Here is a 15,407-nt window from a genome sequence, read left to right on the forward strand (position 1 = left end):
TCCCTGGTTAGTACAACTGTTCCCATTATAAGGTGAAAACTACTATGGACTTCATTTAGAAGAACGAACACCAGGGTATTAAGATTATGCTTGCAAACCAATGCTTACTTATGTTTACATCCTTTATCACTGAGACATTTACACATCTAAGCAGGTTCTGATCCTTGACAACAGGGGAATTGAAAAAATTCAAGGATATGTTTATTTTAGTGATTAAAAAGGTAAAAGACAAAAGCCAAACTGAACCAAAGAATTTGCAACGGGAGTCTGGAGAGAAAGCGTCTGCTCTGCCATTCTTGGTCTTCCACAAGTTCCTCAGTGGCTGTGCCTCCATCTCTGATGAGGAAGCCACGGCATCACCTGGTACGAGACCTATCTGACACACAGGACTGGAAGGTGTAAGAAAGCAAGTATTTACATTAAGCACAATACAGCAATTTATTTAGATGCTTAAAATGAATACAAAGGGAAATAAAGATCACAAAATTATACATACTACAACAGTGTGCCATATATTAGATGGTATAAATGAATACACCAGGGTGGTGTTTAACTAAAGATAAAACTAAATATCCAAAAAGCAGCACTCATTGGTCTGCTGCTTCAACACAACACACTTCCATACAGATCTAAAAGGTGTCAAAATTAGTAGCTGCAAAGTCAATTCTTGCATGTGATTTTTAGCTTAAAAGATTTCAGAAAACATCTGAAATGCCAGTTTTTGTTGTTGTCAGCTGTCATGTCAAGGATATTCAGAACAAGAAAAACTCTATAATACAGGAGAGTCCAGAAATATATCTTATGTGGCTGGCCCGTCGCGAGATTGTACAAGGTTATGTGCAAAAACTAAGTCTGTCCCAAAGTCCACACTAGCGTAGTTCCAGGCTTTTGCTAGGTCAACTAGATACAGCGCTTATTACACAGCAAGGGCAACACTAAAAAAAGAAACAAACCTATGGTGGGTACACAATAACAATATCATAAGCATCACTTGAATAGGTCTAAAAGACTGTACAAATATACATTTCAACTATTCAGAATGAATACATGAAAAAAAATTGATTTCCCCAAAGTCTACTGTACACATTGGACTGGTAGCTTGTGTGTTGGCCCTACACTACCATTTTAATCAGGAGAACGCTTCTCAAGGACGTCCAACCAGACACTGTTTTACAGAGGGAAAGAAATGTTGAGAAGGCAGATAAAACCAACCTCTGCTTTTTCTTGTGTGCGTTCATGAGCCACCAGCGTATTGGTTTTTCACATTTAGTTACTGTGTCTGTCACAGAGTGTTCTAAAGCAAGATCAGCCAATCATGTGTCACAGACTTAGAAATAACCACTGGGACTGGAGTGGCCACATGTCCCCACCGCCTGATGACCCGACACTCAAAACACAGCTTTGCAGTCATAACTGAAAGGAGAACAGAGTTCCAGGCTGCAGCACCTGTCACCAAAGCCAGAGGGGTCAGCCCTCAAGCCTGCTGGCTGCTCAGTTTAACCCCCGTCAAGCTGCCGTGCATCGGCTCAGCCACCCCATCAGTCATGTTGTCAAACTGCTCCCCATCCTCACTGTCAATTGTGCTGTTCTGCCACTCAATCTGTGGGTTGGATAAGCGCTCATCATTTTCAGTTGCATTCTTCCACTGTGACTGGTCCTTAGACCAAAACCCTTCAACTTTTCCATAGGAACTATTCTTCCACTTCAACTGCTCTCTGTCACCTTGCACAGTAGCCTTTTTTTTGGCAGCTGGCTCACTGCTCCTTGCGTCTTCACTCTGGGAAGACTCATCGGACCAGGTTCCTGTTTTCATCTCGCACGTGTTGTCCTCAAAGTCTGACACTTGCTGGGAACCAGGGCCGCTCTCAGATGGAGAAGCACCATCTTTCCACTCGACAACATCATCTTGGTCAGCCTCACTATCAGAGGCATCATGCGTTAGTTTGGTTGGCTCCTCAGTCAAATGAATAGTTTCATATTTTGAACCATCCTCCTCTTTTTGGTCTAGCTTCTCAGATTCTAAAGCATCTTCAGAAATTACCTTCGGTATGTGTTCCTCTGGGTTATCATTAGGGACTTTAGGCTCAACTTCAAAAACAGGGTCAAAAGGGCTATCACTTCCATTGGATTCTTCCTCCAAATTTTCAAAACTGTCTGATGAACTGTCATCTTCCTTCCCGAGACTGAGCTTTTTGTCCGCTGTTTTACTAGCATGGACTCTGGAATCCTTCTCATCATGGTTTTCAAATAGCCACTCAGCATCAAAATCCATCTCGTGCTTAACCTTGTTTAGCTCTTTCATGTTGAAGCCCAGTAACACACCAGGCTTGTACTTTTCACAGTCTCTGACACACTTCTTCCTCTTGTTACTAAAATGGGAAGCAATGTCACTCTTCCACAACCATAAGCTTGCCGCCAGCTTCTCAATTTCTCTCCTGGTGGGATAGGGTTGTTTGTTGAAATATTTTGTTAGGAAGCTTTTCCTGGCTTCATAGGAATCATCTTCATGACCCTTAGGGTCTAAAGCTAAAACAACAGGCTCTTCAGGCTTCTCTTCAAAGAAGCCTGGCGAGTCGCTATCTTCATCCAGCTTTCGCTTCTTCAGCAAGGGAAACTCCATCTGCTCGTAAGTGCGCTTCACAGGTGCCAGGCCTGGAGACTGGTTGAGCCGCGAGGGTGCGTTTGTCTTGTCTTGGCCGTTCTGGGTCTTCCCCACGCCCCTGCAGTGAACCAGATGCAGGGTGATGGTCGAGGCGGTCATGTTGCTGGTGTACACGCCGAGGCAGTGGATGCACTTGTAGGTCAACTTCTTCTCCACCGGATGAACCGTCTGAATCACCTGGTGCCTCTCTCGTAAGTGATGTGCAAGTGCATCGGATATGGGTCCTTTCAGGATTGAAAAGCAAAGAGGGCAAAGGGTTTTCCCGACATCCTTTTTATAGGGCACTGCAGCTTGAGGTGAGCTTTTAACAGGGATATCTGCCTTTTCCTGCACTTTTGGCTGTGGCTTTGGAGGGATGGGTGGGTTGTTTTGGGCATGGTAAGCAACAGACTCAGCAGGAGCATCCCGCAGGTTATACGTGGTGACAAGGAGGTGGATGTTAGTGTGACTACCCTGCTGCAATGTCAAATCAAAACTCAGCGTAGAATCTGTTTTAGGTCCCATCTCTTCGTCCACGTGAACCATCCGCATATGAGCCGCCATCTTTTCCACATCATTGAAGGTTGACCGGCAATACGGACAGGACAGACCATGAATCAGCATATGGTTGAGCAGAGTGTCTGTGGGCAAATAGCGATTACAGTAGAGGCATTTGCTAGTGAAATTGTGTATTTTCATAATGTAGTTGGCTACTGCTGGGACTTTCTCAGCTTTATGTTCTTTTTCGAAGTGCACACTATATACATTTTCAGGAAAAAGCTCATTACAGATTGTACATATTTTCCACTTCTGAGTTGAGGAAGTATTGGGTGGTGGAGGGCCAGTGGCAGCTGCAGTTGGCTTGGAGCTGGACTGACCTAATACTCTGGATGCCTGTGACTGGGAGAGGGAAGGAGACTTTAACTGGCCTGAAGAGAGAGACGGGGCATTTGGAGACTGCAGTGAGTATCTTGCTGGCGCCTGGGTCCTCTGCTCTGACCCAAGACCGTAAGATCTTCCATTGCCACTTGGAAGCAACTGCTTCACAGACTGAGACTGTTGAGGGATGGAAACCGGTGCGTTGCCACCTAGCCCCAGTCTCATTGACTGACCAACGCCATAGCCCTGGCTTACAGATTTGACTCCGTAGTTGTTCTGCTGCAGGTGAACATTGGACATCATGTTGACACCTGTGGAATTTAAGTTAGGCTTTGGTATTGAGAGTCGATTCACCATCTGCTGTGATGGCAAGGACCGTACGTTTCCAGAAGCGAGGGAACCAATTCTTGATTGGAGTCCCATGCCCTTCTTCTCTTGAGGTTTGGGAGCAATTAGCATCAAGGGTTTGGATCGGGGAACCACCACATTTGTGTGACCAATCATGGCAGTGACCTGATAGCCTATGCGTTCGTGGTCTTCAATGACATGTTGTACCAAAGCTTCATAAGACTTTGGCATAAAAAGGCATCGCTTGCAGTGAATACTACTTTCCTCCCGGGCATTTGCGCCTAAGGGGACTGCACCATTGAGTGATTTTTCTCCTGCCTTTGCTATGTAAGGTGCTGCCACATGCTGAAAATGTTCCCTGTAAATGTGCTTCCTAACTATTTCATAAAGAGGATCGCGGTAAGTGCACTTCTTACAGTAATAAACAGCTTGCTCTACACTGTCAGCCTGCTTAGGTTTAAGGCCATCACTTTTGCTTTTATCTTTGAAAGTGCTGAGGCTGCTACTTGGTGCGCTGGCGTTTGGAGCATGAAATATTTTAATGTGTGTTTCCAAAGTCTTTTTGTCTGCATTGAACGTACAATAGGGGCAATTAAGGAGAATCCTATTTTCAAAGTCTTCACTATGGACATTCCGGAAATGACTTTTGTAGGCAGAGAAAAATTTTGAAGAAAATGGGCAAGCGCTGCAGCAAAAAGGTTTTGTCCGATAGTCCTAAAGAAAAGACAAAAACTGGAATCAGAATGCCACTTCAGATAAGCATTAACAGGTTCTAGATTTTTTTCCCCAAGATAAGTCTTGAAGAGACAATGCTATTTTTAGAACTGAAACTGTAATGCATTGATCTGAGTAAAACTTCCTTTTGCAAAATGCATAATTTATAAAACATTAGGTTGGTGCAAAGGTAATTGCGGTTTTGGACTGAATTTTAAATAATTATAACGAGGCTCAAACACATTTTTATAAATAAAAATAGGAACCATGAAAATCAACACATTTTTGCCAATGAGAAATAAGTTTGTTTATTCCTGTAGCATGGTAAAAATCTGTGCTTCAGGATTCAACAAACTCTTGGAAAGCATTTTCTGCCTCCCGTTGGTTGTGAAAGCCCTTTCCCTGCAAAAAGCTGTCAAGATGCTTAAAGAGGTGGTAGTTGGCTGTCAAGAGTTCAGGTGAACATGGCGGGTGAGGCGAAACTTCCGACGTGTGCAGCCTTCGAAGCGCTGGCTGTGCCACACGCGGCCGGCTGGTGTTGGCACAGAAATGGGGCCCTGCTGCTGACCAGGGCCGGCTGCAGGTGGGCGGGTTTCCTGGGCGTCTCATCGATTTGCTGAGCATGCTTCTCCGCTGTAATGGTTCCGTCGGGATTCAGAGAGCTACACTGGCTCAGACAGGCGGCGACCACCGAACTGTGATTATGCTCTTTCTTCAGTGCCAGCATGGCTTTGGGAAGCACTCTGGGGCTTCCTCTCGGTCACGACCGAGCCGGCTTTCGCCGTCTGTCTCATAAAATCCACTTCCTGCTGCACGTCATGACCCGATAAGAGAAATGGCTCGTCGTCATTGTGTGGAACAAGAGAAGATACTTCAAAAGGCCTTTTTTTTTTTTGATTTTTGGTTAGCTTATCATGAGACACCCACTTATCTAGTTTTTTCACTTTTCCAATTTGCTGCAAATGCCGAACAACTGTAGAATGGGCAATGTTGTTCTTTGGCAACTTCTCCTGTAGTAAGAAGATCCGCTTCGATGATGGCTCTAACCTGGTCATTGTCAACTTCCGATGAGTGACCGCTACGTTCCTCATCAAGGCTCTCGTCTCCTTCACGAAGCCTCTTGAACCGCCAGCGTGCTGTAAGCTTGTGAGCAGCTCCTGGGCCAAACGCACTGTGCTGCTAGTTGATTCCGCTGCTTTACAACCCATTTTGAACACGAATAAGAAAATCACTTGAATTTGCTTTTTGTCTAACATCCTTTCCATAGTCTAAAATAAATATAAACAGCAAGTAATAAGTCATTCACAAAAAGACATAAAGTGAGACACGTGCATTAAAATGTATAACATAACTACATTTATTTAAGTGTATTCCAATAACAAAGGTAAATTTCAACAATGCAAAAACCGCAATTACTTTTGTACCAACCTAATATAAACTCAAATGAAAATGCTGTTGTAAACTGGTAGACACTTATTTTGGTGTTACAAATAAAAACTCCATTTAGAATTCTTCCTCAGTGTTTTTAGAAAAGAACAGTCACATTTGCTCACTGGTTTAGAGAAACCCAAAGATAAATGGCTTCAAGATAAACATTTTATAGTTAGAAAGGACAAAGAATAAGCTAGGTGAATTCACTACAATTACTCTGTAAGTAAAGCTGTTAAGTTGCCAAAGGTTTCAGATTCACTATATACTAAAACTCAGGGCCCAGAGTGTTCTAGTGCAATTAGGCAATACGATACAAAGACACACCTTTGATCATTTCCATCATGGAAAATTTTTCATGGAAAAAAAGGGCACATTTTCAAAAATCTCAAACATTTCCCCCCCTCTGATCTAAGTAGAGTGTAGTATTCGGATTTCACTGAGATCAAAAAACCCACTGATCTGAAAAGGCAGGTTTCTTCTGTAAGCCATGCTGTTCCTTCTTCTCAAGCAACAGCAGCTTCAAAAGAAGTAATGAAGTGACAGCTGCTCTGATTCAAATTAACAAATTAAGTAAAAATTCCTACAGAATGTGGGGAATGCAGGATGTTAAAAAGCCAATAAAATAAGCACTGCAGAATTTACTAGTATCAAAGAGCAACTTACAGAAACAAGTTCATTAACATCTGTGCAGTTGGTCCTTTGATGACAGGGGAAACACAGATTTGGTGAGAGGCGATCTTTTTTCCTTATAAAAACTTCCCTTGTTTCAGACACTGGTTACAACCAAAATGAAATACTGCATTTCCTTCTTTAGTATCAGTAAAACTGAATTAACCAAGTGATGTGTCCTACTGGAAGGCTTTCCTATTTTAAGGCTGCTGGTTAATACCCTTCCCTGGGTTATTAATAAGAAAAGAACCAGATGACATCACATTTCTGAGGTGGAGTTTAAAAGTACTGACTCCCTGCCAAGTATGTTCCAACGGATGAACAGATAAATAATCCAGAACTACAATCACCACTGAAATAAATAATGGTACAGTTTGAATTGATAATCACGTCTCCCTGTGGGAAAAGACACATCACCCATAGCCCTCTATTTTTTGTTATAACATCACCTACTGTTATTTGTTGGCACTGCTGGTGCCTTTGATTTCATGATACTGTTTTTAATTCCAATCAGTAACAATTAAGCTACCCACCTCTACCATCCTCCAGAGCCACCTATCCCACACCCCAAGTGCTGGCTCAGATTATCCCAGAGAGGCTGGGTGACGATACAGACGAGTAAGAAAACCTAAATGGAAGAAACAGTCCCTACTTCCCCTTTATAAAAAAAAAAAACAAGGACTGCAACACAGAAAAATGATGGATACCCTAGATAAACTGAACACTGGAAGGAACATTTTAGAATCAGAAGAACCAGAATACTTTTGGCACGGTTAGGGGAGGAGAGGGGAATTCTGATATACACTGGGCATCACAACTTTTAAGTAACAAACTTTCCTATTCCTCTTACATATAGTTTCAGGACAATGAAAAAAAATAGACCAAAGTACTTCCTATTTTTCTCTCTCTCAGGAAAATATGAAATAATAAAATGTTAACACTTTCCACATTAGGTTGACTACCAATAATGCAGCACTATGAAAGGTCTAGAACTGAAAAGGGAAGATGCTGCTTTTTGGGCAAGTCTCCTGTGCCACTTACCTGGTTTTTTGTAAGCGAAGGGTCCCATAGTCCTACATCCTCCCATGTAGTGTTTTTCAAATAAAAGTCATTAGGTTCAAACTGTTTAAAGTCCTAGAAAACAGTGAAAGAAGTTTCAAAAACATGGTATTAATTGTAGCCCAACTTGACATATAAATCCTATCTCTAACTAGGGTTGGGGAGATGCACAGGAAAGTCAACCCCACCCAGAACTAGACTAGGAGTAGTAAGGTTCTTAGGGTATACAAAAGGGCACATGGATGTTACAGTGAACACTGTATCAACTCAACATTCCCCTCATGGTCACCAGGCTTCGTAAAAAACCACTGGAAGTTCTACTTCAGTAAAAAATTAAGCCATGTATTGATACCAAAGCACCCTTCTTAAGAGTTGTAACTCATCAGCTGTAATGTCAGAACAGAGTGTAGATGTGGTATCCTGGTTCTGTGCAAGAAAAATGTTCTGTGGAGATGGGGGTGGGATTGGACTAGAAGGAAAACTCAGGATTTCTGAACCCCAAAAGGAGGACAGCTGCTCAAAGAAAGCATGTGGTATTATGTTAAATTACTCTTGTGTAAAAATTTGTTACCCACCCCCCCACAACCTTGAGATAGGTATATAAGTTTTATGGTAAAATTCCTCTTGTTCCCAAAAGGTTCACAGTTCAGTGTGGAATATCAAGTATACATAAATATATTCCAGAGTACATAGTGGGTGTAATAGGGATGAAAAAATCAACTGTAGGATAGGAAAAGTACCTTTAATATTTGCACTATTTATTCTTGTGAAGATTACTCCACTGCATGGGAAGTAAATGGACTATTTCATCAGGTAGATCTACCTGCACTTGAAGTATTGGAGAGAGTGTGGAGTGAACTTCCACACTGGGGATGACATAGCTAGAGAAATCCAATTCTGAGAAGCTTTAGTCTTCATGATATGCCCCTAGAGTAGGTAAGGGAACCAGGAAAAGAAAACCTGTTGCATGAAGGAAATTGCTTATTTACTTTCAATTTCTTCCGAACATTTACCAAGTGCCTGTTACGTGCCCAGCACTGTGCTGGGTGCTGAGGAGATACAGACGGACAAGGTGGTTACAGTCCCTGACCAGCTGGACTTAAAAGGCTAGTGGGAAAAACAGCTTTAAACGTTTCGTTCCAATCAGAGGTTTCTGATCCACTAACCACAAGATCAGAGTAATGAGATCTAGAAGAGGAGACCACTGCACTGGTTTTCCCACAGGGCTGGTAGAAAGCTCACAGAATAAAAGGCGAGAAAAACAGTTTGTAAAGTCTAAACTGTTACCAAGGGAAAGACAATAGTCTATGATGGGTCAAAAGGGCCAACAAATGCTCAAATCCCAAGGAAAGAGACAACAAGCACCCCAACTACTACGCCTCAACAATCAGAAGGTCAACCAAAACATTCAGGCACACCAGAATGAGAACAGGCTCTGGAGTCCCACAGACAGACCTGCCACATGTTCAGCTGTGAGGTGGACCTAAGTCTTTACTGGTTCTTCGTCTGTATATTTGAGATAAGAATTCCTATACCCCCCTTGGGGCTATTTTAAAGGATTTGAATTGAAAGACCATTTTAAAGCACCTAGTAGCAAACGTCCGACATGGTACATTCTCAGTGGTAACTGCTTTTGCTTCAGGATGCAAAGATGAAAAAGCCCACTTTAGGGAGAAGGGAACAAGTTAGGCTAATTGAGAAAGTTCTAGCAAAGCTAATGCTGCAGTTAAACTTCAGAATCGCACCTAAAAATTAACGATCCTGGCCACTGACACAAAGTAATGGAGCAGAAGCTGAGTCGTGTGAAAATTAAAAAATGACATGCTACTTACTTCTATGTGTTCTTTACAGTATTCCAACCCAATGTCACTAAGTATTTTTTTCACAGTTTTCCGGGCTTTTCTTAAACTGCCAAGATTGTTGACAGGAAGTTGGAACATAGTTTCTATTGGAAAAAAAAATTTAAGTCAAGTCAAAACACGAACAACTTGCAATATTTACTAATTCCACTGATGGTAGGATCACAAACCCTGGCCCAGTATGACAAAAAAAAAAGGTGAGTAGATATCCTTATCCAGTATGTTCTCAATCCTTAAAGGAAGCACTCCCTGATCTTTTCTCTTTTTTAACAGGACATTTTATGTTGTAGATATCATGAATCCAGTGTGGCACAATTCTGATTAGACCTTTAAAAAACTAGTTTGGGATGAACTTATTTAAAGTTGAGAATTAGGATTATATCCCAACCAATTACTTTAAAATCAAATGTGAATGTTTTTCTCCTTGTGATGTTGAACCTCTGAAAACAGAAACATGTTCACCATTTCAGCATCATTCCCACATAATCTTGAGTGCCAGAGGAAGTCAGTTTGTGTTGCCTGGGAACTATCCTGTAGACTGTGATGGTGCTGGGAGTTTCTGCACACGGCCCAAACTAGACACGGATGGCCGTGTAGCCTGCCCCAGTCAGCATCACTCCTGGACAAGGGCGCTTGCGCGTGGCGTGGAGCGAGTGCTGAGATGGGGAAAGCCTAGCACTAGGCGTCAGAGCAAACGGTAACTGACAGACATCGGGGAGCCTTTAGAGAAAGGAAAAGCTTCTGTGTGTGTGAGGGAACTGAAAAATTATTTAAATGGCCCAATACATTAAAGTAGAAATTTAGATCCACTTTTCCAAGTTCCTTAAAAACAATGGTTAAGAAAATAAAACTTGGGCAACTGATAATTTGTATAGCTTCCAAAGTGACCATGAATGTTTCCTACACAGCAGGGTAAAAATCTATTATCGACTTAATAATCTAAATAAAATTTACAGGCTATAAAGTAGCTCTAAAGAGCAAAACCAGGCAGAAACAAAAGCCGATACAACATCAGGATTTAAAATTCAGTACATGCAAATCTGGCTTTCTAATTAGTAAAGGCTGTCACTCTGTAATACCACTACCATTTGTAAACCACGATCAGAAAGTCAACTAATTCAACTGTAGTAAGGTAAGTTACTGCACTTACTATTCTAAAAATCAATATTAACTATGAAAAATGGGGGAAAAATGAATTTTACCAAACCCCCCAGCAATTTCTAGAAAACGTGTATCTGGATGTATCACCAGAACCCAGTATACTCGAGGCCAAAAGCAGCATGCGGCTCACTGAAACCACCACCCTCAAGACAGAACTCCTGGCTGTAAAGCAAGACCACGGCGTCCTCCGCACACGCGGCAGTGTTTTGCCGACAGACTGAGAAGTCAGTTCTGGTGTAAACTGATGTGCACTGAGGCCAAATTCACTATCCCTTATGGAGATTTCATCGCTAAATTGTTTTGAACCATCTTTTTGATTTAAAAATTCTGTTGCTTAATAAACTGATTAAAAAGAAAACTAGGTTCCCACAAACTTGGTCATTCAGAGAGAACCACCTGACAGAAAAGCGTCTCAGAAATAAAGGAGGTACTCCAGGCTAATTCTGAAGAGACCAAGCATTACAATGAGTTCTGAGAAGAGACAGCTTGTTTCTCCATTCATTTCATAAACTCTCCATGGGCCCAAATCCAGTTCTTTTGGAACTTCCATGTTAATCCCATTTCACTTCAGAGCAGAGATGCGACCCAAAGACAGCACTTTCTGGTTTCCCCTGCCTCCTGGAAAAGCAGCTCAACATCTTCGTAAAACAAACACAGAAAGATCTGGAAATGTCACCACATACAGAAAACATTCTGGGGAGTCAAACTGCAGCTCAGGATAAAAGAAAACCCCATTTCCTACGGAGAATACCGGTGTTCTAAGTGCTGCCCCACAAAGGCTAACAAAGCTGTTCTAAGACTCCCAAGTGAGGTGCACCTCACGGGTTCACGGTACCCAATGTTATCTACCTGCAGCTGTGAGAACGTTAGAACATGCTCATGAGGGAGCTTAGCCACAAAATCCTACATGTAAAAGATGATTATTTCAGCCATAAAGTAAATTTCTTCAGTTTACTTGAGCTGAATTGAACAGTCTTATAAGTAGTGACACTGCTTACTAGAAAATGCTGTACAGAAAATGGTTATTCTACAATTAGCTAGGAGGAATCCAAGTTAAAGTTTACATTGAAAGATGAAGAATATTCTAGGTTAAGATTGTAACTGTCTTCATAAGCAGATTTCTGACATTTCTAATCATCTTGGGAATTCTATCATCTGTCCCTTTCCTTGGATGAAGGTACCCTTCATGGAAACCATCTCCAAAATTTTGTCCATCTGGAGCTAGAATAACACATTCATATGTGTTAGTATCCTCAAAAACAATTAAAACTTCCTCTAGCGTTTCACTTACTGAATAAAACACTTTTCTCACAGATATAAAGCAGGTACACGGTAGAGAAAAACAGTAAGTAAAGAAGGCTCCCTCCTCCATTTCCTGTGTATATTTCTTCAGTTCTTCTATGCCGACAACAAGCCAAAGGTTCCTTGAAAGAAAGTCTCTTAACAACCTCTATCAGCTATGTTAGAATTATTATGCGTGATTAGAAAAAGAACTCAAGGGGCCTATGTTTTTTTAATTTTTGCCCAGCTTACTGCTTGCTGTTAAGAAACAACTTCAAATCAACAGCTTCCTTTGGGGTTCATTGATGTTATCTATTTGATTCATGTTTAAAAACATTTAAAAAGACACTGGCCTTTTCTTCACCCCTTAAAATCCTCTGAATTAGAAACTGAATCAAAGGGCCCACACCTTCCTATTTATTCTGTTCTTAACTGAGGAGGGAGGAGGACAGAGTAAATAGGCAGTTGACTGCCTGAGGTTAAGGGGTATTCTTCACTTCTGAATAGAGCTGAAAATATTTACCATCATGACTCTTAGGGAGGAAGATGTCTTACAATAACATCAAAAACTGTCTAGAGGTGGGCACGGAAAAGAATGCAGAGGGATGGGCTTGCTTTCCAGATCTGTCCCCAAGTGGCTAACCACTCTCATGAGCCTCCTAGGCTATCAGGATGGCCACTTTCATGAGGTCAGCACCACTATCCAAATACCAAGGAAAGCTTCCTTTAGCCAACCATAAACTTCTGGGCTCACAGCATAAAAAAGGGAAAAATATCCAATTTAATAGAATGAAACCACTGTTCATCAATCATTTCTGGAGCACTTTATCCATTTACGTGCTAAACATAGAGAGCTGAACACGATACAGTTCTTCCCCTTCAACAGCCCATCACTTCTTGGGTATACAGCAGGCACTAGGTCACTGGAGGAAAGGAGAGAGTCACTCCCCTCCCTGCCCAGCTTCCTCTAGGAACCATCAGAGCAGAGAGCACATGACTCTGGTTAACCGATTAGTGTTCTCTCTATAGACTCTGGTAAGTACAGACTTGACACGTGCCCCAAACAGGGCTGACAGTGAGCATGAGAAAAGCACAGAACGGAAAGCTCTCCCGCTGCTGCTGGATCCTCAATCCAGCTGTGCCCGAGAGACAGCCCTCCTGATCTCACCATTCCACCCCCAAACTCTTCATAAACAAGAACAAGCACATGATCACTGTTTTGGTTCATGGTGCTTGCAACCAAAAGTTTTGGTAGTGGGAAGTAGAAGAGGAAGTGAGTAAGAGGGAAGATTGAGAATTTTATGCAAAATAATTACATTTGTGAACTGGGAGTAGTAAGAACAGAGATTTGTCAGGAAGATACAATTATTCTGAAATAGCCATTGGCCCCTGGTTTCATTAATTAAAAACAAAAACACCTCATGGGAAGAGCAAAGTACTTTGGAAATTCGAAAAGATTTTGGGAAAAGCTCAAACCCTTTAATAATGGAATTAACATTTCTAAGTGTTTTATTAACTGAAGTTAAGTAAATTTTGGTTAAGCATATGCCATCTGATGAACTACACTTAAATCTTCAATTTTTGAGAATGATTTAAATTCACTATTGAATAATTCAGCCATATTCCTTCTTATCAATCTCTGCAAAATATACCCACACCTACTGATTTGGGCCAAAACACTAAAGTTTTTACTAATAATCCCGGCCAAATTTCCACTCAGAAAGTAATTCCTTCCACAGAAAGGGAAGAGTCAGATGATTGAAGTGAAAATATGAGATCTGCGGCCATAGGGTACCGATGATTTAAAACCATATGAATTAGCTATACATAAGACTGATCAAGTGCATGAACCTCATCTCAAAAGCTAAAATACTCCTTTACACCAACTACAAAGAGGTAAACAAAAGCAGAAAGTCTGTCTCATGAGGAAGTATCTATAGGTCAAATCTTGACAGAAGGATCATGATACATCAATGACTGTGAACTTTATTTAGGCAAAGCGGTCATTAACTGACAAACATAATCATCACCATTTCAGAAACGAGCTCTGCCAAAAGGCTTAAATCTTGTCAGGTGCTGCACTGAGGCTGATCTGGGTCAAGAACGTGGAGAGGAACCCAAAGATGGCAGCGCTGGCTCAGGAGGCTGAAGGTGAGACCTGCAGGGCCTAATGTCCAGTAGCAGGCCTGTCTGTGTACTGTGGTCCCTCAGCAAAGACGCCACACCCAGGACAGCATCAGTTAGGCCCTGTTTTTAGGAGAAAAGCATTTACAATTGCACCATCAAAGTAAAAACAAAACAACAAAAAGAACCCCCAGGAAACCCAATGTTAAACCTCTGACTAGGCATACATAATCAAGTCAGGAAAGGAAAAAAAAGCCTCCAGATCAAACTTCTACAGGTTACATTTTAAGTAACTGCAAGTATGGATCTAGTACAGCATTTTCTTGTATACAAATTCTTCATATTTTTATGTGTATTCTTACATGTTTCAAGTTGCTAATAAAAATATATGGTGCTAATTTAACAGGCCAGAAAATACAGAAGTAAAAACAGCAGTGTGCCCTGGTCTCCAGCACCTGCAGGCGTAACTCTGCTACTTTATAAAACGTGAGAACTGAAATCTGAACATGTACTAGAATGACAACTACTCCATCAGTTATACTGGTGAAAGAAAATCTACAACTTTCATGGAAAAAAACATTTCTAACACTGTATTGAGAGGTAGACCAGACCAGGTTTTTGGTAAAACCTGAACGTAAGCTGCTTAGTCGAAACCAGGGGTTTCCACTGCCCCCGCCTGACCGTAAAGGGGTGAAATCCTTGTTTTTAAAGAAATCTTAAGTTGAAATATGAAAAGGATAAAAAGTGGAGAGAGGGGCTCAGGTTGATGGAAAGAGGAAGAAGGAAAAGTTCTCCATCTCCAAGTCTCTCCTTGAAATAGTCACTTATCTAAACTAAGCTCAAAATGCAAATGTATGCCAAGGTCACCCAAAGCATTAAATCTGATGGCTAGAGCAGAATTCCAATGGTTTACTGAAAATCACCCCTGAATAAAATTACAGTCTTATCAGAATATGGTTATAGGAAGCCCACAGTAAGCCTAAGAATTAGGACACAGTTTATACTCTTCTGTTTTCTAAACATTCCTACATTAAAGCTGTTAAAAAACAAAACAAAACAAAAAAACACCTCTCTGGAAACATCTTTTTGGTAGGGAGTGGGGAAGAATCAAAGGGCAGAAATGATGCCATTACTAGTGAAGAAAAAAAAAAGGCAGTGATATATTCTAATAAAAAAATCAGGAAGACATTCAGATACATACTACAATAAATACTACATTCAAAGACACTACAATATAAACA

The 15,407-nt window shown here is 41.3% G+C and overlaps 1 protein-coding gene across 8 annotated transcripts in view; it reads right to left on the bottom strand.

Moving 5' to 3' along the window:
- Positions 1–413: 413 nt before the first annotated feature.
- The window catches only part of ADNP (activity dependent neuroprotector homeobox), a 30,013-nt gene continuing 15,019 nt past the window's right edge, over positions 414–15,407 (bottom strand). For 7 of the 8 annotated variants that reach the window (XM_065922182.1, XM_065922185.1, XM_065922186.1 and 4 more), the window contains 3 exons: positions 9,574–9,686; positions 7,724–7,816; positions 414–4,582 (listed from right to left, as the gene is read on the bottom strand). In XM_065922182.1, the coding sequence (XP_065778254.1) occupies positions 1,475–4,582; positions 7,724–7,816; positions 9,574–9,681 (3,309 nt within the window). In that variant the 5' untranslated portion in view covers positions 9,682–9,686 and the 3' untranslated portion in view covers positions 414–1,474. Of the gene's footprint in view, positions 4,583–7,723; positions 7,817–9,573; positions 9,687–14,072; positions 14,290–15,407 lie in introns of all 8 variants that reach the window. The other variant, XM_065922184.1, reaches the window with a different exon arrangement.

Source organism: Muntiacus reevesi, chromosome 2 (genome assembly GCF_963930625.1).
Source record: "Muntiacus reevesi chromosome 2, mMunRee1.1, whole genome shotgun sequence".
NCBI lineage: Eukaryota > Metazoa > Chordata > Mammalia > Artiodactyla > Cervidae > Muntiacus > Muntiacus reevesi.